General features: G+C 38.5%; 1 protein-coding gene across 1 annotated transcript; it reads right to left on the reverse strand.

The window, feature by feature from the left end:
• Window positions 1-8141: 8141 nt before the first annotated feature.
• Window positions 8142-25975, reverse strand: LOC114351074 (zinc carboxypeptidase). Its single transcript, XM_028302121.1, has 9 exons — window positions 25798-25975; window positions 25354-25484; window positions 24797-24875; window positions 20263-20422; window positions 16973-17133; window positions 15847-15934; window positions 15054-15256; window positions 12577-12664; window positions 8142-8471 (listed from the first exon to the last, which is right to left on the reverse strand). The coding sequence occupies exons 1-9, from the start codon at window positions 25957-25959 to the stop codon at window positions 8287-8289; spliced, it is 1257 nt and encodes a 418-aa protein (XP_028157922.1). The 5' UTR covers window positions 25960-25975; the 3' UTR covers window positions 8142-8286.
• Between the last annotated feature and the right edge of the window lie 1185 nt (window positions 25976-27160).

Below are 27160 nucleotides of genomic sequence, written 5' to 3' on the forward strand. Positions count from 1 at the left end.
ACCTGTTACTTACACCTATAGGAGCAGAAGACAATCTACATACAAAGTGCGCTCGGGCAACGCACACATTGACAATGTTCACGGTGTCCGTGAGTATGGCAAACCAGTTAAAACCAGTGCGAGCGCGAAAGCCACCCGCCTGAAACACGCGCCTGTGTGCGTAAGCAAAATGAAGTATAAACTGATTGTCTTCTGTTACTATCTGTTGACATATCTTCGTTTCCCGGGCAATAATTGAGCCGCCATTGTTCGAAACAATGCGAGCACTCGTAATTTGGGCATACATTCAAAATCCTAAACAATTGCGCCCGTTTCATCTGAAACACAATTGCCCGACGACATCGCGCCTCGAAAAATAAAGGGGGAGATGCGGTTTGGGAGTGAGCGTAGAGCAATATTCTTTTAGTAACGCTTGATGTTTCGAAGCCACAATAGTCGAACGGTGAAGGGGTCGGACTGGCCGACTCAACATCCGAGGAACGCGCGTTCGAACCCCGCCGCCGTGGCTCTGCTCGACTATTATGGTGAGCCCACTCGTAACACAATCATTTATAGCTTAGTACGAGAGGCGAACGGGACTAATATTCATTTTTTTTAATAAAAAAAAAGAAAAACACCCACGTACGAAGGCATTGCATAGCGTGGCATCCTATCTAAGCTACATTTTCAACAATAACTCTGATTGTATTGAGTCAATTAAATCTGAAATGTTTTACCAAACTTCCTAATCTTGACCCATCAGACGTCATTCTGTCAAACAGTTGGTTAAAAATAAATTGGGTTATTACGTTTTTCCAGGTATGTTCTCATAAGTAAATATAGATGAGTTAATGCAACGGTTTTAAGTTTAGTTTCCCATTGAAATTAAGCTTCACCGCTCTATGTAAAGCCACGGCCTTACCCTCGCGGCAACGAGGTAGCTGAGACGTCAGCACATACGAGGCACGTAATACAAAAGTCACTTGACGAAGATGAATCGCTCCTCCAGCCCCAATTTAAACCTAGCCTGGAAAAATTACTTAGGCCTGGAATGTAACCTAATTTATTTCTCAATGTTTACATAAGACCTTGGAAATAATTCTTTGAAAGTTTGAATTTACTCCAAATCACTGAAAGAGAAGTTTCCATCGAATGGAATAGAAAATTCAGAATTAATTATTTTTGATCTCGAATATCGTAAGTACAGAGTACTATATTACTCGTAGTACTTATTATTATTCTGTAGTACCTACTATCACATCGCGTAATATTGTCTTGTTGCTGTCTGAAAATCACAACCAAGACTTCTAGCACAGTAGCTTCTAGTCACAAGTTGATAGTTGATGGTACGATGTATTTGCGTGAGATGGCGCTAAAACTGAAATATTTTTTACCCAAAAACTCCCATGGTTTTCATGTAATGTAAAATGAATTACTAAATACGTGTACACCCATTCCTAAACAAATATGCACAATTAAAGTTTTGAAAAAGTTCGTCCGTTTGTGTTGAACAAACTTAATAAATATTATAGTATAGTACGGTAGTACGTACTTCTTTATGCACAAAATTCTTTGATTAGAAAAAAACGTTTCACAGCAGCTGGTAACACAATCTCCATTAACCTTGTCCGACTCGAGTCGACTTATCTTCGAACTTTACAAACTTCGTCTTTGATTGTTGAACGGGAACTAACTATACGTTGTCGCTACAAAGGCTGTTAAACACACGCCTTTAGAACCATTGTAACTTCTGTGAGAAAGAAATTTGCAAAATCTGATCCTTAATAAGATATTTCACACCTTCAAAATCACGGAGACTCGAAGGCTAGTTAATAATTAGATGGCAATAGTTCAATAGTTTCAGTTTTAGGCTGGGTTGCACCATGTTGCTTTAACTTTAACCTACATAAACATCTGGCAAACTCCGTACAAAAGCAACGATTACGGTTAAAGTTATGTGGTGCTGAGTTCAGGCTGAGTTCAATCTGAGCCTATGACTGCCGATTTGAAGTCGCTTAATCTATTCCCCTCGTTCGCTGGACTATTTTATGTCGCACCCACTCGTTCGTTCGTTCGTTCGTTTCAGCCAAATGACGTCCACTGCTGGACAAAGGCCTCCCCCAAGGTTTTCCACAATGAACGGTCCTGCGCTGCCCGCATCCAGGCTCTTCCCGCGACCTTTACCAGATCGTCGGTCCACCTAGTAGGAGGCCTGCCCACGCTACGTTTTCCAGCCCGTGGTCGCCACTCGAGAACTTTCCTGCCCCAACGGCCATCGTCTCTACGAGCTATGTGCCCCGCCCACTGCCACTTGATTTTAGCAATTCTCACCACTCATATGATCAGAAACAGCTATAAACGGCGAATGGTGTCAGTGTCAAATTATCGATTCGAGGGCTGGTAGTTAGAATCCCCACGTATACATGGCTTATTGTGGTTGTGTACCCACTTCTAACACTAACAATTATATTTATTATACATAGGTTTAACTTACCGAAAGAGGTCAACGGGAATAATAGTTAGTAATTTTAAGTACTTGTGTATTATATTAAAAAAAACGGATTCTCTGTTTGCGTATCGGTTAAAATAACTTCATATTTCCCCAACCCCAAATTTTCAGGCGTATCAGTTTTGTAATGGCTGCTGAAACTTTAATTTATCGACAACTCGACTGAAGGTCGGAATCTCGATCCTCATAAATATTGGAATCCTCCAGATGCTGGCTACATAATAGTGAGGGTAATAACATTACTGCCAGAAGTTTGGCTCTGATGATGCCTTTTTCATGAAGAACTAGCTCTTAATGCCACTCAGGGTTTGTGGTAATCTCTGCCATAAAAATTAATAGCTTTAGACCTATCTCGTATTTCAGAAAAAGTTAAATTATCAAAATGGCAGCCGTAGCACCGTGGCCTGTAACATTTTTATACACTGTATATTATATTTATAGTGTGTTGATGAAATAAATTACTTTTTTTCCTACAGTTTATCTATCACTCGTAGGCTGGGTTGCACCATCTTACTTTAACTTTGACAAACGTCAAAAATCTGTCAAACTTCATACAAAAAGCACCGGTTATCGTTATAGTTACGGTCAAAGTTAGGTGGTGCAACTCAGCCTTAATGAACCGCCATAGGCGACATGGCTCAATCGGCCCAATGGCCCATTATGTAAATACCTATTGTTTTAATGTAGACTGTAGAGACTCCATACCTGTGGTAGAGACACAGGTTCAGTAATGCTCTTCATAATAATTACTTAAGTGCGTTAATTGAAATCAAATTGCAATCATGTGTAGGTACCAGTATAGATAATATTATGCAATTTTCAAGATTTTCCATTGTGTCTAGTTTCTTTGCAGTCAAAATCTTAATTTTTAATTTAATAAGTAAGCGTTCTTTTATCGCCAGATATTGTTAAAATCCATAAAAAGAAATTGAATCGGATAGATTCTAACAATTCAATAAGAATATAAATTCAAATGAAGCAATTTTGTAAAGGAATTTAAAAGGTTCTGTTTTAGAGTAGGCGCACACCGTTGATTTTTCGTCGGCCGATAGTTTAGTCGGGCAGTTGATCAGTATGGGCTTGGGCATGTATGGATAGTTGTGCCCGATTTAAATTGTATGAAGAATCGGCCAAATCGAATCGGCGTAGTCTGCGCACTCCCATACATGCCCATACTGATCAAACTGCCCGACTAAACTGTCGGCCGACGAAAAATCAACGGTGTGCGCCTACTCTTAGAACACAATCATCATGGTATCCAATTCTAAGGTACTATGACAACGACATAAAGCTAAAATAGTACAACCTACTTATTCTAATTAATTTGATGTAAGTAGTTCGTTTCTGAACGGTATTTTAATGGATAATTTTCGCCAGATTTAATTTCATCGAAGCTAAAAGTTTTATTGAATAATGTAGGTAAAATTTAATTGTAAAAACAGTAGTAGGTAGATATACAGGAAGGCAGTGCTTTAATGTTCATAAAACACTTCTTTTTCGTTTGCGCCATGGCTAACGCTGAAAATGCTTGTAGATTATCGCAGTTTTCAATACTATATTATAAAATTGTTTACTGCTCTATGCTCTACATGAAAAGGCGATTCAAAGATAGAATCAAATGGAGGCGCCTCCATTTGATTGGTACAGCCGACCCCGCGTAATGGGATAAGGCGAGGCAGAAGAAGAAGAACAGTTTTATGGCGGATGTACACTATGCGGAAAATTGTTCAAGTCGAAGCGCTAGCACATCGAAGTATGGGGGACGCACGCGGGAAGAGAGGAGAAAGTAACCGAGCTGGTGTTCACACTATTAGTTCTTGGCCAATTTCCCGCATAGTGTACATCCGCCATTACGCACTAAGAAAGAAAGAACAGAAAGAAAGAAAGAAACATTTATTGCCATGGACATCACAAAAGACAAAAGAGGTAAAATAAAAATAAAAAAAGCAAATAAGACAGAGGTGACATAAAACATACAATGAGTGAGCAAGTAAACTAAGCAGTGCCACCCTGTCGCACAGCGATGCCCATCGCAATGGGACCCCACTCAGCATATGCCGTGGCCCCCGGTGAGGGAAGCCACGACGCTGGTTTTCAGTGTGCCCCATGCCGAGTGAGAGTCACTGACACTAACCTATACTGCATAAAATATACATACATAAATAATAATAATAGTGCGCGTATAAATTTTAAGTGTAAATACAGACGTAGTAGAAAATAATAACATACGATATAGACGAAGTAGAAAAGATGTGATAAGATATTTATAAATAAAAAGATAATATTTAAAAAACAAAACTGTGTGTGTGTACATAATAATAATAATAAATTGTAATGTATAAAAGTGCACTACGCATCCAGCCTTCATTCATAGCCTGTTTGTTTGCATTATGCTGGCTGATTCTCATGATCTGTGGTCGATAAACAATGACAAGATAGATTAATTGCGTGTTTGCAAGCGGAGGCGACAAGTATAATCCGGGATCCGTTATGACATCGCTACGATCCGTCGAAGCCCCGGCTTAGTGACGATAGCTTCACAGCCAGCTAATAATCCCGTAGGCTTGTTGTCTATAGTAAATATCATGATATTCTGGAATTTGTAAATTTTCTGTTTCACCCGCGTGTAGGGGAGACTGAGTACGGTTGTAACAACTCGAATGTTTATCGAACAACGCTCTGATAGGTGAGGCTTACAAGGAGAAGGGCATACGGGCGACTAGTCCATACAACCTTATTTGTCTTGTCGCCCGAATACCCTTCCCTTTGTACCCCTCACCTGCCGAGCAACTGTCGAGTTGTTACAACCGTACCCTGTTGCAACCGAACCCAGTCTCCAGTACTTCTTCATTAAAAATTTGATAAGGACAATCGTTGTTTTCTATACAGAGTTTTATAAACGGTTTAGTACTGTTTGCGTAAGGCCCAGAACGGACGCTATGGCAGAAACTTGGAAGCAACTCAAAAGTAACTAGCAGTTGCAGTTTCGTTGCAGTTGCGTTTCACCGTTTGCTCTGGGCCTAAGAGTAAAAAACATCTATCCATCCTCACAAACTTAATCATTACCTATCATCTGAGGCGTTACGGAAGAAATGTGCGAATATCAGGTCTCACCAATCCGTCTGGCCAGCGTGAGAAGTGAAGACGGAATTTTCTCTTAAGTCTCTGGTAAATTAAAGACGATCGTCCTCCTACTGTGGAGACTAAATGACTTGATGATGACAATATTTTAAGAAAGAAAATTCACTTATACACACTTGTGTATAAGTTGAATTTTATTTCCGTAGAAACGACTCATTTTTTCGAGGGTAAATAAGTAGTAGGGTAGACCGGGTACAATAGTACCACGGGTCAATAGTACCATCGGCGATATTTCTTCATACAAGCGACGTTAGATTGTGTGCATAGCGTCAGAATATGCGCTTTTTGTGTTTCCATCCGCTCACCAGTCGGCGGCGCTTGCGCTGAAAAACGAAGGTGTACAGGAAGGATTTTTGTTTTTTGCCCAGCCGCAGTAAGTTTTTATGTCAAATATATGAGCCCATAAGTTGCCTAATATGCTATTTGTTACCAAAGTATTGTTGTCAATAGTTTATCCAGGCTCTAAACTTTGTATCGACAGCGAATTATTGGCATTTACTGTGAAAATGACTGAATTTTAGGTGAAGTTCTCTTGACTACCTACTTGGAACAATTGTACCAGTCTCCATGGGGTCAATTGTAGCGGTACAATCAACCCCGTGGTACAATTAACCCCCGGAACCTTATTTTATACTTAATATTTTAAATTGGTTTTAAAGTACCTATACTTATAATAAAATAAGTTATTATAAAACATTCACGTGGTTATTTTACATTTTTACAATTATATTTTTATAATTATAGGCATACCTACCTACTGAAAAAATAGTTAATGTGTTTTATTAAATAAGTAGGTAGATGTCGATAAAAAGGTGATATAAGTACCTAAATGCCTACTTAAAATATTTTAATATAGGTTTCTAAAACCCTTCTGAATATGTACATTTTAGCTTAATTCAGTAAGTAACTAAGTATTTGAACGTTTTGTTTTAGATGCCTCGACGTAGAGTCAAAAGTACAGATCACGGATCAACGGATCTATTCCATTATGAACAGGCTTATGAAAAATTTTTAAAAGGGCGAAGCATTAGTAGGTATAAATAAATCAGGGTCAATTGTACCAGGGGTCAATTGTACCCTCATACAAAAACTAGATTTTTAAGTTTTGATTATTCTATCATTGTTATTATGCTTATTGTTGTTTCAGGAGCAATATCCGAGCCAAATAAATGGCATATTATGTAAAAACAGTTAGCTTTTTCATTTTTATGGAAGAAAAGTTATTGTTTTGTTTTTAAACTTTAGTGTTGATTTTTCATACTTGTTCCTAAATATTTTCGATCTTAATTAATAAATAATGATGATTGTAGGCGATTAAGAGTACAGAATACCAATAAAGGTGATGATTAGATAAACATAACGACTTTTATAGCCTCATATATTATTGGTACAATTGACCCTTTGTAGGGGTCAATTGTAACATGAGACATCGTACAGTTCAAACTCGTTTTTCATTAAGTATTCGAAAGAATAGTTCAACTCTGCATGCTTAAATTTGTAGCTTAGGAGTCTAGTTTTTACAGCATACTAACAGAATAAGTTATATTTCATTAGATTTCTCAATATTGAACAATTTCCAAAAAATGGTACTATTGTCCCCGGTCTACCCTACCTACTTAGTATCTTGAAATTTCTATGCGCGTCAACAATTTTAAAATCATAAAGAAAGTTAAAATCGGTCAATTATTTTGCGATAACACTAAGCACCTACTTATCTTTTGTACTTATTCATTTTGCGAGCAAAACAACGGAATTAAAGTTGTTACTTTAAAAATGTTTTACAATAGCTTTGTACCGCGGCCAAGACACGTAACTTGGCACAGAGTTTAAAACAAAAGAAAGTATCGCGAACCTTTAGATAGAGTCGTAAAACTTTCGCAATAGTGTTGAGAACTAGACGGAAGGCTGACCTGGTGGTTCACGTATCGGGCTATCATTCTATCGGTCGCGGGTTCGATTCCCATGTAATACAAAAATCTCTAATGAGGGTGTTTTTATATTTATGTAGTAGGTACGTCTGCTGTGTCAGAAAAATTAGACAATTCATTTACTAAATATTTTTTATTCCATTTCATGTATTAAAACTCACAAATCAGAGACAAAGCTGTGTTACTTGGGGCTCAAAATATGACTCCGATTCAATCTTGTGATTAGTTAGGTAGTTAGTCCATAAAAATTAAACCAATAACAGACTTGAGTTTGAATCGACTTTTGTGCATTAATTTATAATACGAGTATTCAGGCCTGATAGAGTCCCTGATAGCCTAAATTAATTGTCGGTTATAATCGTTTCTTCCGTCAATGTTTGAGCGTTAGTGGTACACACTAAATTATCCATAAGTGCACTCACGCATACTACAATAATGACGCTCGGATTGCTCGGATCAAACTCCCCGCACCCCGCGCTTCCCTTGACCAAACATTGGTGGGGCGCGTCTTCGTGGATGAAACGATCTATGCGAATAAGTAGGTACTACTACAACGAACGTTTGGTATCCTTGTGGCACTTGAACATGTGACACTCGAGTATCATGGGACTTGGAATTATTAGGTAGAAAAAATCACCGGTAGCTATCTTTATTTTTTAGTGTTTAATGTTTGATATCCAATCAGGAACTGGCAAATCTGGCCCTTATTTCTAAGTAGGTACATAAGATCTAGTAGTATCCCAAGTTCTTCGCCTCCTTGAAGAGTCCGATTAGCATCTGCGTGACCTCGTCTCCTTGCTCGTAGATTTTTTCTGCAGGCCAGTGGAAGTAGGAACCTCGGAGCTCGTAGGTATACACGATGGGGGTTCCTAACTTCTCTCGAACCCAGTCCATGCTGCCACCTGAGGCTTTGTCTGGAAAACAATTGAAATGAATAGATTAATTTCCTAAAAGTTATCTTTTAGTATATCAATTACATTATAAAAAAATATTGGACACGTGTATTTTTATTTGTCAATCAAACAAGTTATTATGAAATTATGGTGCGTTGGAGTTCCGCGTGACGTCACAGAGTGCTACACTTTTAAGCACGCCTTGACGCGCTTTACAAAAAAAAACTGATGAAAACCAGCGTCGGGCAGGCCTGGCTCACTCCGCGCGGTACATCCGATAATTACCTACAGCGAAGCGCCCCGCCGGCGGGTATTATATCAGTCGAGTGTCACGCGCGCGCCCGTCAGGACGCTCTGGCGTGCGTTGTAGTACCTAATTCTATGATCGAAGTATTATTTAAAAATGGACATAAAGAGAAATAAATATTGTGCGGCGTTCGGGTGTTTAAATTCGAAAAGAAATCTACCGGATTTTATTTATCTTTTTTTTTTTCGCTTCCCAAAGATGCTGAAAAGTATGTTGGCCATGTAGGTAATCAATAATTCTTAGGATAGTATAGGAACCTAACCTACCATGACTACTGCTCAGAATGCGTTCGTTCGTTTCAGCCAAATGACGTCCACTGCTGGACAAAGGCCTCTCCCTCTTTTTCCATAATAAATGCGTACTTACCTACATACGTACCTCATGACATATAACTAGATTAATTATTTTTTTCACTAGACAGTAACCCTAACAGCGTAAGAAGAGTTCAGAGGCACGCGATAGAAAGAGACAAAACTTGTAGGTGAATAAAATTGTAGGTACGTAGTGCTGTGCGAGCTGAATTCCACTGTATCGCGTCGTAGCAAGACTCGCATTTATTTAAATCGTCTTGCGGAGTAATACTTCTGTACCTGTACTATTACTTATTCTGTGTGTCGGGGCACGCGTGCATGCAGGCGTGGCTCGACTAATGCTGAGCGGGCGCCTTTTTGGCACAAAATATGCATGTGTTTTATGTCCCTTTATTTTCCTTTTGTGTCAAATAAAGATTTTTTTTCTTATTCTTTACCTCTTTAAATTTTCATTAGTTTGAAAAAGTGAAAAATACTGTCGAGTATTTTTTTTGATAAGCTAACCGACGGACTTATTCAAAATCTTACGTTTTTACCCAGGAAACATCCCTATTATGATTATCTGGCAGATAATTCAATCAAACTAGTAATTCTTAAGATTAGCGCGTTCAAACAAACAAACAAAAAACTCTTCAGCGTTTTAATATGAACTTGCTGTTGTTGATTTTTGGCGTCGAACCTTAGACCAGCCATACAGCTAGGCAACGTAGTCATGCAGGAGGATACAAGGAAGAGGGGCAGCCACAGTAGGTAACACAGAGTCGTTCAGGTGAGAGTCAGGAAGAGGTGCAGCAACCGCAGTTAAGGAACGGCTGGGATGAACAAGGATAGGCGCATCAAGCTCGTAAGCCTTGATAGGGTTACACTGGTTGAGGTGGCCCTTTTCAAGACTTGGAAGCCTGTGGGTAACAAACCATTGGACGTGGAGAGGGTCATTAATTATACGTATATTTTCTACTTTGCCGAACATTAGCTCGAGAACGGTTTGTCCAGAACATATGAATTTGGTCTTATTCAATGCAGGATTAAGTGCCCTTCAACCGTTATGAAGACCATTTTTTGATAGGGTAAGTCCTTTACGCGGTATAACCGGAAAACCGAAAAAATGCCTCTTTCGGGGGCCCCNGGAACCTAACCTACCATGACTACTGCTCAGAATGCGTTCGTTCGTTTCAGCCAAATGACGTCCACTGCTGGACAAAGGCCTCTCCCTCTTTTTCCATAATAAATGCGTACTTACCTACATACGTACCTCATGACATATAACTAGATTAATTATTTTTTTCACTAGACAGTAACCCTAACAGCGTAAGAAGAGTTCAGAGGCACGCGATAGAAAGAGACAAAACTTGTAGGTGAATAAAATTGTAGGTACGTAGTGCTGTGCGAGCTGAATTCCACTGTATCGCGTCGTAGCAAGACTCGCATTTATTTAAATCGTCTTGCGGAGTAATACTTCTGTACCTGTACTATTACTTATTCTGTGTGTCGGGGCACGCGTGCATGCAGGCGTGGCTCGACTAATGCTGAGCGGGCGCCTTTTTGGCACAAAATATGCATGTGTTTTATGTCCCTTTATTTTCCTTTTGTGTCAAATAAAGATTTTTTTTCTTATTCTTTACCTCTTTAAATTTTCATTAGTTTGAAAAAGTGAAAAATACTGTCGAGTATTTTTTTTGATAAGCTAACCGACGGACTTATTCAAAATCTTACGTTTTTACCCAGGAAACATCCCTATTATGATTATCTGGCAGATAATTCAATCAAACTAGTAATTCTTAAGATTAGCGCGTTCAAACAAACAAACAAAAAACTCTTCAGCGTTTTAATATGAACTTGCTGTTGTTGATTTTTGGCGTCGAACCTTAGACCAGCCATACAGCTAGGCAACGTAGTCATGCAGGAGGATACAAGGAAGAGGGGCAGCCACAGTAGGTAACACAGAGTCGTTCAGGTGAGAGTCAGGAAGAGGTGCAGCAACCGCAGTTAAGGAACGGCTGGGACGAACAAGGATAGGCGCATCAAGCTCGTAAGCCTTGATAGGGTTACACTGGTTGAGGTGGCCCTTTTCAAGACTTGGAAGCCTGTGGGTAACAAACCATTGGACGTGGAGAGGGTCATTAATTATACGTATATTTTCTACTTTGCCGAACATTAGCTCGAGAACGGTTTGTCCAGAACATATGAATTTGGTCTTATTCAATGCAGGATTAAGTGCCCTTCAACCGTTATGAAGACCATTTTTTGATAGGGTAAGTCCTTTACGCGGTATAACCGGAAAACCGAAAAAATGCCTCTTTCGGGGGCCCCCACCACTTAAGCACAACTCCGTCGAAGTCGAAAACTTAGGAGAGTCTTAATGGGCAACCAATGAAGCCATTAAAACAATAAAATCTTTTGTAGGAATTATTTCCGATTTAAAAGCTAATTCTACTGGACTATTACTAATTTATATGGCATCAAGTAAATAGGGTCTCTCTCGTCATCATTGTCATCATTTTAGCCTCAGTGCGTCCACTGCTGAGTGTAGGCCGCCACTTACTCAAATGGTTTCCCTAATAGCTTGTTGGAAGCGACTTGCATCCAGCAACTTCCTGGTACTTTGCAAATGATTACATGTGAAATAATAATACTTTTCCTTCGTGATTTTTTTCTTGAGTCATTGTGACATGCGGAGTCAACGAATTATTAAAATAACGCCCGTATTAACAAACATTACTATGAGGTCTCATAGTGCTCGTGGACACACAGGGTCACACAAGAACCAATCACAGAGCTCTATTCAACGCTGTGCGCTCGATTTGCTGCTTCACTTAAGCAAGCATCGTTTGTGAATACGGGTGTAAGACCTCAATTTATAAATCTGCATTTACAGTGTCGTCACATTTCAGCAAAATTATTACACTTCAGACAAATATCAGTTACCGAAACACGGTTTTGTTCATTGGCTTAAAAACAGAAGATATCGTTTTCAGCAAAAAATACAGGAAAAGTAAAGTGCTAAATTAATTTGGTAAACCGAAGTTTCACGTGACCTACATAGAGACGAGACTCGAGACAAAAGAAACGCTGGAAATTCGGTGTGGATTTGATACCTAAGCTCTTATTTTCGAAGTTATGTGATAGGCATACAACGCGCGTGCTTTAGAAAATATATTGACGCAAGGAGAAAGTTTACTTTGGGTCCATAGCTTAAAACAAAAAAATAATGAAGAATGAATGAATTATCACCGGACAAACTTCAAATTCCTCTGTCAACTGTCTCTAAAGACTAGACATTGGCGAAACTAGAGTGCTTCAAATACGCACCATTGAAGCAATTAGAGTAAGAAGTGAAAAAAGGCTCAACATTCGGCGGTTTTTCGAAAGGTGCTTTAGCGATCACAAGCTTTTCACGACTCTAATACTCTAACTAGTTCTTTTACATAAAAAAATCCATCGTCCACCGAGCCTCGTTATTCATTTGGTATCGTTTTATATGCAATTAAAGTATGTAATAAAAACTTACATAAAATCTCAGCAGCCGTCGCTGGTCCACCATATTCCTCCCCGTTGACTTGCCGCCCGTATTCCAAAGACGTCTTGCCAATTTGGACCTGAATAAAATGCATTAGACATAAGTATGGTCCAGAAAAATAGCTGGAAGCAGAAACACTTTTAAGTTTACTACAAAGATAAGGCACAATAAACTAATTATGTCTGTAAAATACGTTTTTATGCGGAAAGTAAGTACAGTGCCTACTTAGTACTTCATTTCCAACCTATTCAAATATTTTTTGCCTATTGTCGATTCTTCTGCTTCGCCTTAACCCGTTACGCGGGGTCGGCTTTTCCAATCATGCGCGGATTAAAAAAACTAAAGTCTCCCTTTGATGACCACTTCCTGCTTTTACAGTGTTCAGGAATTTCTGAACAAAACATTTGCATGTATTTTTAGCAGAATGCACCACTATGTATTTACAACACTATCTGTGTCAACCTATTCTTTGCAAATAAATCTCATAGTCTTTGTCTAAGATACCAGGAGAGGCACAAGACTTTCACAGGCAATCTTAAGAAGTCTATTGCTAAAACGTCATCTTAAACCAAACAAAGACCTGCAATCAGGCTTGCTTCCGTCTAGCAAATGGGCTTACACGGTTAAGCTCGATTTTGGCTGTACTTGACAAGTCGTTTGGCAGTGCACCCGCGTATTTACATAATTACATTCAGGAACTGACTGGAGCAGTGATTCCCAAAGTTGTCTGGGCTACGACTCATCTAATACAATTTTCCAAACTCGGGACCCACCTATAGGAAATTTCGCCCGCTGCCCAGCGGTTGGATCGGTATGGTGGTGTGTCGTTCTACAGGCAGGGCCCACGCAATGTTCGCTCGCGACCCACCACTAGGTCGCGACCCATAGTTTGGGAAACCCTGGACTGGAGATCACATCTACACCTACACCGTCGGGAAACGCTGGAGTTGGAAGTCTTAATGTAGGGGTTACTTTGCAAAGGAATTTAGCCAAAAAACACGTTGAGTTAGAGATTGTTCGATTGCTAAAGCTTTTGTATTTATTGGTTTTATTCTTCAGAATTATGAAGACACACTGGTGTCTTCACTTACTGGTAAGTAGTGAAACTGGAGAGTTAGGGATTTCATGAAAAACTAGCGGCCGCCCGCGACTTCGTACGCGTGGATCGCGTTTTACCCCCTCAAGGGTGGGGTTTCGTAAAATCCGTTCTTAGTGAGCACCCACCCATGCAAAATTTGAGACTCCTAGCACTTGTAGTTTCTGCGATTTCGTGATTATTGAGTGATTCAGTCAATCAGTGACATTTCGATCATAAAGTTTGTCAATGTGATCGATTACAGCCTACAGCCACGATTGTATTAGATAGTAGTTAATTCCTATTAATTGTAACTACATAGATATGCGAGTAATATGCATTATTGATTAATATAAATCTAATCAGCTGAAGTATAGTATTGCATCACTAATTGTAATTTACGGAGATTACAGAGATTGCTTTGTATCCATTTGTGTTTCGAAGACATCATTATCAGTTTAGTACAATAGCGCGTGGTAACAGCCGTTATTGTGGTTTTCAATCGATCAGCTCTATAAATATTGACTTTTATCAGAGTAAATACAAATGAGTAGGTCATCTTCATAGAAACGCCTGAGCGCGGTTTGTATGTGAGCGCGCCAATAGGTACGGCGCGCACGCACACACTGACAAAAGTTAGCGTTGATTAGCGGTGAGGTGCGCTGAATTTTGTCAGTGTGTGCATGCGCGCCGCATACGTATTGGCGCGCGCTCACATACAAACCGCGCTCGGAGCGTTTCTATGAAGATGACCTACTCATTTGTTTTTACTATGCTTTTATGAAATACTGTGTCAGGCAAATGTTTGCCTCCATGTATATTTCCGTCTCAATTAATAATAACTATGTAATTATATTTACACTTCTTTCCAATCGCCACCAGGAGCCAGATTGCCACGCTATTGATGTTATCATTTTGTAGTAAAACAAGAGGGGTAAACAAATTATACAAAACTATGATGGCAAAATAGTCAAGGCAATGGCAAGGTTTTAATCGCGATGTACGTACAGACGACAGCACATCAAGCTAAGTAGGTACTGTTGCAACTTATCTATGTAGTTGTAAAAAGAGCGAATTTTAAAAGTGTGGTTTTGTAAACAAAACAACGCCCATCTCAGGTGAGGTAGTTATACAGGACACTGATGCCGAAAAAAAAAGAAAAATCAGTCCCCCCGCTCTCCTGGGGTGGCGGCCGCATGTGCTCGGTGGTGTAGCGGGGTACGCGGGGGTGGTGCGGGCGGTAACAAGCGCCGTCTCGAAAGTTTTAGGAGACGTTTGAACAACGTTTTTACTAATTTGATTTAATATTTTTCTTGTAATTACTTTCGTGTGTACTACCACCCCTGAGATGGGCATTGTTTTACAAAACCACACTCTGTATAAACCAACTTACCAAATCATCATAGTTGTCAGTATGCTCCACTGAGTCCGAATACGGAACCAGTAGGATCTGAGCGTCAGAGTGGAACGCCACATAAGCCAGGAGATTCTCCAAAGACGCTATGTACTCTGACAAGGTTCTGGTTTCCACCTCAGAGAAGGGTTTCGATCCACCGTAGGTCTGATAGTCGCATGGATTGTTAGTGGCACCATGCTCTGGAAAGTGTGCTTAATTTTAATTAAGTTTTAGGATTGGAAACGTATAGATTAAAAATTAAAAAGGCAGATTGACGTCCACTGCTGGACAAAGGCCTCCCCCAAGGATTTCCACAAAGACCGGTACTGCGCCGCCCGCATCCAGGCACCTTCCGCGACCTTCACCAGATCGTCGGTCCACCTAGTGGGAGGCCTGCCCACACTACGTCTTCCAGCTCGTGGTCGCCACTTGAGAACTTCTTCTTGTCGTGTCGACAACAAACCTACACAGCGTCAGCCCAAAACTCCGCCACAAGAGTGGCGTTGTCAGTACTTGTCAGTAGCGTTCATTAAATCTTCCTGCGTGCAGTTGAACTTTTCTTATGTCTATGAAGCCCACAGTAAGCGACCACGTCTCAGAACCATAAGTTATGACTGGCCACATACACTGGTCAAGACTTTTGTCTTGAGACACTGCGGTATTTTGGACGTGAGAATATTGCTTCGCAGCCTAGACAGATTTAGCTAGAGTCAAATATATAGGATAGTATTCTCTTTCAGTGCAGAGTTCTAGGACAGAAATTAGTAGAAAGCAGAAATAATTAACTTACGCAGCCAGTTGTGGTCCCAGTTGCGGTTGGGGTCGGCCCCGTAGCAATAAGTAGACGACTTTGAACGCGTCTTCCTCCACATGCGATCCTGAAATAAAGCAATTTCATCTTCAGTCCATAATGCGACAAAAGGCTTCATTTCCAATGATAGCCTGCATCCAATTAAAACTTGTCATTAATGAGACAAAATGTACGATTTGGTTGATTTCCAATGAGAATGATAGCCTGCCTCATTTTCTTGCAACATTAATTACCCTTCCATCAGACTACTCGCTACTGTATTTTGTTTGTTGTTGTACATACAACATTCCTTCGTTCCTTTTAAATCCCCGTTGTATCTTAGCACTACAACTAGTAAAGCGACCATTACTAATACTACGTAATAATCTAATTCCAATAGTCTGTGAATATAATAAATCGCTATCTGCATGTGACGTAAAGTGCAATTAATAATATTAACATATTATGTGTGTGAGATAGTCTCCACATGTTAATTGCATCTTGATTGGATGGTTCGGGAGAAATTATATACCTATGATGGAGATCTTGATAATGAAGATTTGACAAGGTTTAATAAGGATTCCTTAGGGATCAAAGGTGATTAGGTACATAATATTATATTTCAAAGGATTAGCAATGAAGTGGCAGTAGATTGGTCAAGGACTGATGGGACCGAGAAGCATTTGAGAGTTCTGGGGCCCTACACATTCTGACATTCGTGATAAATACAAATTCGCGGTCGCTACACGGAGCAAAGTACTTTCACGAATCTTACTTTGTCTACCCAAGGGGGCAAGTGGCCACTGCCGCGGCCGGTTAGTAAGAATACAGGCCGTCTAACCAATCCAAATGTATGAAGAGTGCAAGCCGTCTACAATCCAAATGATACTTCTTGATTACTAAGTACTAAAGCCCAGTCGCCGAGAATGACCCCAAGCTACTCGGTGCTGTCGCGCTCGCACACTCACTGCGGCCGCCCGTCGCATAGTCGCGACAGCAATATAATTACGCGCAAACGATAAGGATGCAAGATGAAATTCTACGTGCTAGGCGACCGGACTATAAATATTACCGTAGATACGACAGTATTAACTATCATGTCACTAGTCTGTAGTAGTCTACTTACTCTGGTCATGCTGTAATGATATCCATCAGGGTTGACAGTCGGGAAGATGTGCCAGTCGAACTGGTCTCTAAGAGCGGTGACGTCAGGGTTGTTACTTGTCAGCAGTTCGTTGATGAAGTAGGTGGTTGTGGCTGGTGTGATCCATTCTCTTGCGTGGATTCCTGAGGGAAGTAACAAGTTTTTCAACTTTCAATCTTAGTGGAATAAAAATATGGAACTTCATTGTGTGACAAAGTGAAGCCAAGTTGTAATACTATTTATTTTGATATCCTTTGTGTACAAACAAACAACAATACAAACAATAGGTTTAAAAAGTTCAACAGTTTGCGGTATGGTAAGCCTGCTTAGTTCGCGGGACCTTGCATTTAAATAGTTCAATGCGGTAAGTAACTAATGCGGTAATTTTCTGCTAATAATGTGGATAGTTTATTTTATTATTATTTATTCTAATTGAGTTGAACTGGTGTTCAACTCAACTCAACATTAGACAGTTTATTTATCCCTAACAAGGCTCTGGTATTCACAGAGCCCACATCAATTTTAACTTTATGCTGTGAAGAAACGGTTGAAAATCAATGCCTTTTTTGAGCCTGGTTAAGGGTTAAACTTAAATTAACCCATTTAGACCTACCGTACCCTATGTGGTACGGTATATTATTGAAAATATTTTGAAGTACCAAACTGTTGTTATTTTGTAAAAATGATTGTGACAGTAAGCTTAAAGTGATTATTTTACATAACAATATTAAAAAATGCGTTTTAACAGGTGGTTTCGGAAATATTTTTAAAATTTCTCGACAGAAAACAAAAAGAATATTTACAATGTATTCAAGAAGGTATATTTCATATTATTCATGGTAAATTATATTATTTATCCATTTTATTTCAAAAATAAAGTACAATAGATATCATAACTACGAAAAAAATATTATTGAGATTATTTTTATACCATTTTTTCTAGTCTAAAATAGGTGTACCCTATAAGGTACAGTAGGTCTATGCATAAGCAAAATCATGCGAGAAAATGTAATTTAATTTTTATTATTTTTCATTGTTTTAGGCTATTGATGCTTCACTTGATTGCCACAACTCTAGAAAAAAAAATTTTGGTATTTTTTTACTGCTTTCTTATCAGATGGCCGCTAATGGTGATCAGACTGACGAAGATTCAGGCGATAACGATAGTGTCAATATAAATGATTATCCTCAGAATTTTCTTCAATGGATTTGCTAAATTTCCGTCATCGTATTGTTAAATGCGGTTATTGATAGCAATAAACGTAACAAGTCAGAAGAAGCCAGGTCTTCTTCAGCTATCCTCACTAACTTTGGAGAAGGTAGGAAAAAATAACCAAATGTGATTAGTGCCACATAAAACGACTTACAAGCTATGCCAAGAGTAATACTGGTGATTATGTGATTTTATTTTTATTTTATGTCATACAAAAATACACTTGCGAGCAAAAGTATGGAATCACTTACATGAAGTTGTTTCCACGCGATCTTGTGTACAAACCAATTTGTTAATAACAAAAAAAGTAGCACCATTTTAAAGATAAAACTTTTAACTTTAAATTGATACCAAATTCATTTAAATCACACCAGTATTTAAAAAGATATCCCGGCTGATGTAAAGAAGTAAGGAAAAAGACATGTATCAACTGTTTGATACGTCGCGAGTTGCGGCCTATTTACTCCCCATAAAAGCAAGTGTTTTCGGATTTTTGCTTTCACACGTTGATCCATACACATCTCCGCTTATTTTGACACTTTACCTGGGATTCTACACCTTCAGAAGCAGCACAAATCGTTGCACTATTGCAAGAAGGGCTCAGCCAGAGGGCTGTCGCACGTCAGCTCCACATAAGCCAGTCCTGGGTTTCGAAAGTTTTAAGACGCTTTCGGGAGACTGGTGGCTTTATCCCGAGACCAAGTTCTGAACATTGCCGGTGCACATCGCAGAGGGAAAACCGTTTTTTCATGTCAACTTCTCTACGAAATCGTCATTTGACTGGTATCGACGTCCAGCAAGAGCTCAGAAATGTTCGTAGGATAGCTGTTAGCAAGTGGACAGTTCGTCTAAGATATAAACAATAGAATTTGACTCCAAAAAGGCCTGCCACAGGCTTGAAACTGACGGCAGGTCACCGATAAGCACGCTTTCAATTTGCTCCTACACATCTCGATGGGAAGTCGAGCAAGCCACCCCCATAAGCCAATGTTTTAGCGAACCAGGACTGCACAAATCGCTCCCCAGGCCGTCTATAGACCCGACCTCTTCGACTGCTGCACTGCAAAAACAGTCTGCATTCATCGGAGAACAAAACTCGCCTCCATTACTCGCCTTCCGAGTGCGAGCTAATTGAAAGCGTGCTTGTCGGCGACCTGCCGTCAGTTTCCAGCCTGTGGCAGGCCTTTTTGGAGTCAAATTTTATTGCTCATATCTTAGACGAACTGTCCACTCGCTAACAGCTATCCTACGAACATTTCTGAGCTCTTGCTGGACGTCGATACCAGTCAAATGACGATTTCGTAGAGAAGTTGACATGAAAAAACGGTTTTCCCTCTGCGATGTGCACCGGCAATGTTCAGAACTTGGTCTCGGGATAAAGCCACCAGTCTCCCGAAAGCGTCTTAAAACTTTTGAAACCCAGGACTGGCTTATGTGGAGCTGACGTGCGACAGCCCGCTGGCTTAGCCCTTCTTGCAATAGTGCAACGATTTGTGCTGCTTCTGAAGGTGTAGAATCCCAGGTAAAGTGTCAAAAGAAGCCGAGATGTGTATGGATCAACGTGTGAACGCAAAAATCCGAAAACACGTGCTTTTATAGGGGGTAAATAGGCCGCAACTCGCGACGTATCAAACAGTTGGTACATGTCTTTTTTCTTACTTCTTCACATCAACCGGGATATCTTTTTAAATACCGGTGTGATTGAAATGAATTTGGTATCAATTTAAAGTTAAAAGTTTAATCTTTAAAATGGTGCTACATTTTTAGTTACTAACAAATTCGTTAGTACACAAGATCGCGTGGAAACAACTTCATTTAAGTGATTCCATACTTTTGCTCGCGAGTGTAAATAAAAACCTGCTTTGAACAACTAGTATGTTTTGCATGCATATAGACCTACTGTACCCTATATGGTACGGGCTCCCCACGGCCCCCTTTTTATGGATTATTTTTTTAAATATTTTTTTCATGATTTTTATGCTTCCCTTTGTAAGTTCTTGCTGAGAAATCAATTATTATTTACAAAAATAATTATCGGTCTAAATGGGTTAAACTCTACCTGACTCTATAAACACAACGGGCTTGTTGTCGCTCTTATTCTCACTAGGCGTGTTGATCCTAAGGCCGAGGATCTGGCGACCTTCGTACGTCTGTCCTCCAACCACCAGCTCCGTCGAATCGGGGTGCGACTTGCTCACGTTTTGTAGGTATTTGTAGATCTGAAAGTTCAATTGTATTGATTAATTTGATTAGCACTTTCTTCACGGTGTGTTTAGTGCGAGTTTGAATGTCGTCACTAGCAAGTGCGTCAAAAAAATCTATGAAGATTTTAGTTCTTGAATGTATAAAGTACAATCCGTCATACATTTAAGTAATGTAATTTTTTTCCTCGCACTAAGCCCCCAGCTTCTAAAATATGTGGTTAGGAACTACCTACTTATAAATTATCTATCTATACAATGTGTCCGACGAAATAGTGATGAAACTTTAAGGGCGTGATCTACGGACAATTTTATCGATGAAAACAGTTGAAATCAGGGATTTGGCCCAATTTTTTTTTCATCGATAGCAGGTCTGTGTAAAATAAAGTATAAAAACGGAACGATGTTGTTCAATAATAGCATCGGAAGTAATAAACGTAGAGTAATATTTTTGCCCTCATTTTGTAGAATAACTCAAATACTAGTAATGCAATGCAAATAAAACATACTTTAACGACCTGGTTTTTATGATATTTTAAAATAACTGAAAATTACATACAATACAGTTAACCTACCTATCCACCACTTTAGGCATCCAATTTAAAAATGTTTTGTAAAAATTAATATGGGTAAGTCGTAATAATCAAAACAAAGAGACAACTATATTAGGCCTCCCACTTTTAGCTCACTATCCCAAAATAACTATTTATTAAGTTCTAACTAACACACTCAAACTGGAAACTAATTTATAAACTCCAAATGTTATACCACAACTCTTCGATGATGGAACCTATTAAGTAATCTTTGATAGAACAGTTCTACGAAAACGGTTATTACTAATTTAGATACGTGTAGGGGAGATCGAGGTGAGTTGTAACATTCAAGTCTCGAGCTAACAAATGTGAGCTCGCAGATAAAAGTGACTATTCCCACCTCTCGTTCCCACCGCTGCAACCCCTGTGTACCCAAAATCTACAGCTTGACCGCCAATAAAAACCCAGCCAGTGAAGGTCAAGTTTGTCCCGGGGGAAAGTTAAACTCTCATTGAATGAAATTAATCAGAAGACCATAGGAGTAGTTCGAAGTTATCAGGTTCAACTTTCCTTCGCTGCAAAGCGGATGACAGTTGACAGGTGACAAACAAAGGTTTAGTAACCTTTATGAAAAGATATATATGCACCACGGACAATAAACATCAATTATGGGGACCTATCTTATGAGCTATTAGCTACCTGCCAATAACATTTTTCACAAAATCGCAAATCGAGCTCGCTGATGGTAATACACTTTAAAAAATCGACAATGTCACAAAGCTCTCTACTGTTACCTCTCCTCGGTCTCCCCTAGTAAATTAAGTCTCAACAGTAGATCGTGATTGAGCATGGCCTTGATTAAAAAAATAGGCTATCTAGGTCGCAGAAAGTTTTATTCTCGAAGGACATAGATTAGAGATGAAACGGATATCCGGCAACTATTCGGTAGGCCGGATATCCGGCCTAAATTAACTATCCGGCCGGATACCGGATAGTAACTCACTATCCGGCCGGATACCGGATATTAAAAAACTACAACAATTTCCTATTAATGAAATGAAATACTTTAATCTTAGAGGTAAACATCAATAAAATGGCTTATAATAATGACGGCTTTTATTTAAAGTCCAAAAAGTTACAAAAAGCCATAATATTAAGGCCTTTAAAAAAACTAATTTCTTTTTCTGAGCTATTCACTCTTATGACGAATACATAAATAGTAAATATACAGGGTGGCCATAAAACAGTGAGGTCTAAAAGAAAAATTTAGATTCCTTACATCAAGGTGTATCTAAATCACCCCCATGTGTATAATACGATTTTGCTTAGTTTAGGAGATAGAGTTAATTTTGTGATATTTTAAAATTCTATGACCTAGTAGGCTTTAAAAAAAATTATCTTATTTTTGGGTTGATTTTTCTCAGATTTCTTTTTTTTGACAGATTCGTTATTAATTGCAGATATTTGAAAAAAATAATCACCTTCCTATCTTTGATGCAAGATACAAAAGTTTTGCTAGAAACATTAAAATTATACTTTTAGCAGAACACTACCAATTTTCAACTTAAAAGTTTAAGTAAAAAAAATATTATTCCGAATTTTCCGAAATAATAGGATTCCCAATATTAATTCACTCTAAGAAAGTCAAAAACATGTAACGGAATCTCCGACTTACTACTTTAGTGGAGCGATTACAGGAAATAATGGCCCATTAAGTACATGTTTTTTTGTATTATTATGAATGTTCAGGAAACGGCGCAGTTTTTGAAATGGTTTTGGACCTATGGAAGTAATTTTTTTTACTTAAACTTTTAAGTTGAAAGTTTGACAGTGTTCTGCTAAAAGCATAATTTTAATGTTTCTAGCAAAACTTTTGTATCTTGCATGAAAGATAGGAAGGTGATTATTTTTTCAAATATCTGCAATTAATAACGAATCTGTAAAAAAAAAGAAATCTGAGAAAAATCAACCCAAAATAAAGATAAAATTTTTTAAACCCTACTAGGTCATAGAATTTTAAAATATCACAAAATTAACTGTATCTCCTAAACTAAGCAAAATCGTATTATACACATGGGGGTGATTTAGATACACCTTGATGTAAGGAATCTAAATTTTTCTTTTAGTCCTCACTGTTTTGGCCACCCTGTATGTTAAGTAAAAATATTGCCAAATAAAACAGGCGATCATTTTTCACTGATGGTCTGATGTCATGATGATGCAGTTCGGTCAGATTACGCAGCAAGTAAAAGAATCACACACTCACGAAGGCAACCGAAATCGCCCGAATTTATCTGCCCCCTAGACAAGTGGCAAAATCTGACATTCTATTCGGACTGATTCGATTTTCGAAAAGTGTGACTAGTCTAGTCTACTAATAGACCCACTGATCGCGTTTGAAGCACCTGTGCGGCGCTAAACTCGTCACGTCATGCAACGAGACAATGGGCCAACTATCCGGCCGCCGGATATCCGGCTATCCGGCCTAGCAGCTGGCCGGATATCCGGTATCCGGCCAAACTACTATCCGTTTCATCTCTAACATAGATATCATGTTTTTATGAGAGATAATTTCAGCATTGATTGCTAAATAGGATTATGGAGACTAGCTTTTATCCGCGGCTATGTCCGCTTGAATATAGGTGAGAGTGCTTACTATGAGCATTACTATGATTTTACTGCGTAAAAAAAAATAACATCAAACGTATGACAGAGACAGCGCCCCTAGCGGCTACTTTCATGAACTAAAGTCTTTATGGATTTTTTTGACATAGGTACTCGCTAGCGAGCACACCTAACGTAAACTCATGATAAACACACAGTACCTATTGGAACCGGGATAAACACTATAAGAACTATCCTATGTTTTTTCGCTGGGTCCCAATCTATCTCTATGGCAAAGTTTTAAGAAATCAGTTTCGGTCGGAATATTATTATCCGAACATGTATTTTAATAAAAAAGAAACTAATGAAAGAATTATGTTTTAAAAGAACTCCGAATCACAAAAATGGTTCTGCCATTGACATCTTTGATTCTTTAGGCTCTCATTAATTAAACTCAAATCGAAAATAAGTTAAAACTATACCTAATATCTTAAAATTAATTTCATATCGATCAGCAAATAAATCTCTACATGATATAATAAGATTATGTTCCACACAAACTCCACTTGTAGTAAATCACATGAATCCCTATTTCTAAATCAATTTGCATATTTTACCCGAGATAAGGGTGAATACGTTATCTGGCAACTATTTATCATATCAGTAAGAGAATTCAAACATTTAAAGTACCCACATAACCTTCTAACATTGGGAATCTATATTGTTTTCATGGTACGTATGTATACTACATACAAATAAAGAATACTAAGTAGTTACTTGGTACCAATATTAATTTTATCAATCCAAGAGTTTTATCTGTCTGGGTGTTTGTTTAATTACTTCTACAAACCTAAACTGCTGAACTAAATGTTGATAACTGTTGGTATTGGGTTAGACTGCCCATCTACAGCAAAAATAGCTAAAATTAGGGTTAAAATTGTAGTTGAATTAAGTTAATCCTTTATCAGAAGATGGTGAAACGAGCTCGAAGTCTTTCTGATGAATAATTAACAAAATAATTAATATTTTACAGCTGATGTGATTACTCGTATAAATACGTATAATTACATAGTATAAAACAAAGTCTCTTTCCGCTGTCTGTCCCTATGTATGTTTATATCTTTAAAACTACGCAACGGATTTTAATACGGTTTTTTTAATTAGATAGAGTGGTTCAAGAGGAAGGTTTTTAAGTAAGTACATTGTACCTGTGTGAAGCAGGGGCGGGTCGCTAGTATGTTTAAATAATACTCACATCGTCGACGTCATAGTATGCTGTCCATGAAAAATCAGAACCCTTGCGGCGGCTCCCTGTTTTTTCTGAACGAATTATCCTGAAAATGAATCAATTGCATTTTTTTTTAATCTTTGGACAATTTCACACAGCGCCAGCTAGCCCCAAAGTAAGAATTTTTTAGAATAGAATATAATAGAATAGAAAGTATTTATTTGTCTCAAAACAGGTTTCATTTACAGTTTTTCACAGATACAAAAATTCATAAGAGACAAAAAGGTCCATGACTCAGTGATACGAATAAGACTTATTAAATATCAATTATTCATCATTATTATTCTATCGATTATTAATTAAAAGATTCCCATGATGCTCGCTTAAGATTTTTAGGAAAAACGTTATTAACAATTAAATGAATGAAAAGTAACTAACATTTCATAAAATTTTGGAAACCGATTTTCATTAGCTTGGGATCAAAATTAATTAAGTAATGATAATGAAACCGTCTCTTGGGATATCTGTAACTATGTATGTTGTTAAATAAATTTAATTGTCGATTTAGGTTTATAAATACTTACTCAGAATAGTCGCCAATTTCAACGTTGGCCTGTAAGTTGGCCAAACGCACGCGTTCCTCGAATATTTGGACCAACTCTGGAGCGATCAGTATGTCGCCCCTAGCGCCGCGTGCATCGTAGAAAGGTATTTCCTAAATTACACAGAAAAATGCCCATAAACACGAGTATAGTACCTAAGCTGTTTAAAATTAGGTTTATATGCTACTCTACATTAGAATTTTTTTGCTTGGATATCCAGTTTTCTATTGGCAAGGAACAAATAAATGTGAATATTGGTTCAATTAATATACTTTATTAGAAATGACGGCACCCCCCTTTTAAAAAAGGTAGCGTTTTTTAGCTTGGCGTCACACTGCCGTCTTTTTTATTGAATAAATTTATGAATGACTATTTTCTAACATTTTCATTATACACTGTACGCGAAGCACACACTAATTTACTTACTGCTAACTGGTTCATCATTTTAATTAACTTCAATATTTCTTGACTGTCGCCCACAACACGATACAATCTATAACCTTTGTATGTTTTGTATTCATCCTGAATGGATGCAGTATACGTTAGTTGTAATACTGAAGTGACTAACAGAAAGTGTAACAAGAACATTTTAACAAGTGCACTTATAAAGTTAACGCTGAGTCTAAAGTAAACCAGTGCCATTATTGTATTTATACTCGGTCGACGATTATGTGGTAGATAACAAGCGATACGTATACAAGGGTCATTTGCATTTCAAATGTATGAAAAGTTGCTCTAGGTATGTTTCAGAGATACTATATCCTTTACAAAGATGCATCCTTGTAGTGGCATTGAAAATAATTAAGTTGTGTCTAAAAGTTCAGTGATTGTTTAAAGAATTTCATCTAATTTAGTTCGCAATGGGTTTCATACTTGCTATCGAACGTCGAAGTATCTATTGTCTAGATATCGACAACTATCAGCCACAGGACGTCCACTGCTGAACATAGGCCTCCCCCAATGCTTTCCATGTTACCCGGTTGGTAGCAGCCTGCGTCCAGCGCTTTCCTGCTACCTTTATGATGTCGTCTGTCCACCTTGTGCGAAAAACTTACGTCTTACTCTATACAATTACTGTTTAATCTATTGTTGCAACTTTTCTCTGAACCGCCTGAGTTGTTTTCAACTATACTTTTACTGAAAATAGCTCATTATTTCAGCCACAGGACGTCCATTGCTGAACATAGGCCACCCCTAATGATTTCCACATCGCCTGGTTGGTAGCGGCCTGCATCCAGAATCCAGTCTTCCTGCTATCGCTACCTTTATGAGGTCTGTCGTCCGTCGGTCCATCTTGTGGGTGAACGTTCCATGCTACGTTTTCCGGCACGTGACCTCCAGAACCTTGGTGATAGAAATAGCTTCATTTTAGAAAAAATCTTTAAAAAATAAAATCTTTGCAATCTGAACCCCAGAACACCCGGCAACAGACACAAACCAGGGGAAAAAGCTAGTCTTCAATTTCCCAACATGGAATTTCATATCGCCGACCTGAGATTCCTCAAAATTACTGTCTCGTGTTCTCTTTGCCATATTGCATTTGATTTCATGCTTTAGACTATTGCAATTCCTTTATCCTCAGGTTTCGTAAGCTGATATTATTGAATGGATATTGTATGTGTTTTCTCAGTGCAGTCAGTTTCAAATAGTAGTAGCCAAAAATTCGCAACACGTCTTTGTTACAATTGGAGTAAGATTGTGTCTAGAACTTTTTGGTCACTTTGGGCAGCATAAAATATGATGCTGACTGTACGTACATTTATTTAATTTCATTCAAATGGGGTACGAT

The sequence above is a fragment of the Ostrinia furnacalis genome, unplaced genomic scaffold, assembly GCF_004193835.3.
Source record: "Ostrinia furnacalis isolate ACB-3 unplaced genomic scaffold, ASM419383v2 OfSCF1083, whole genome shotgun sequence".
NCBI lineage: Eukaryota > Metazoa > Arthropoda > Insecta > Lepidoptera > Crambidae > Ostrinia > Ostrinia furnacalis.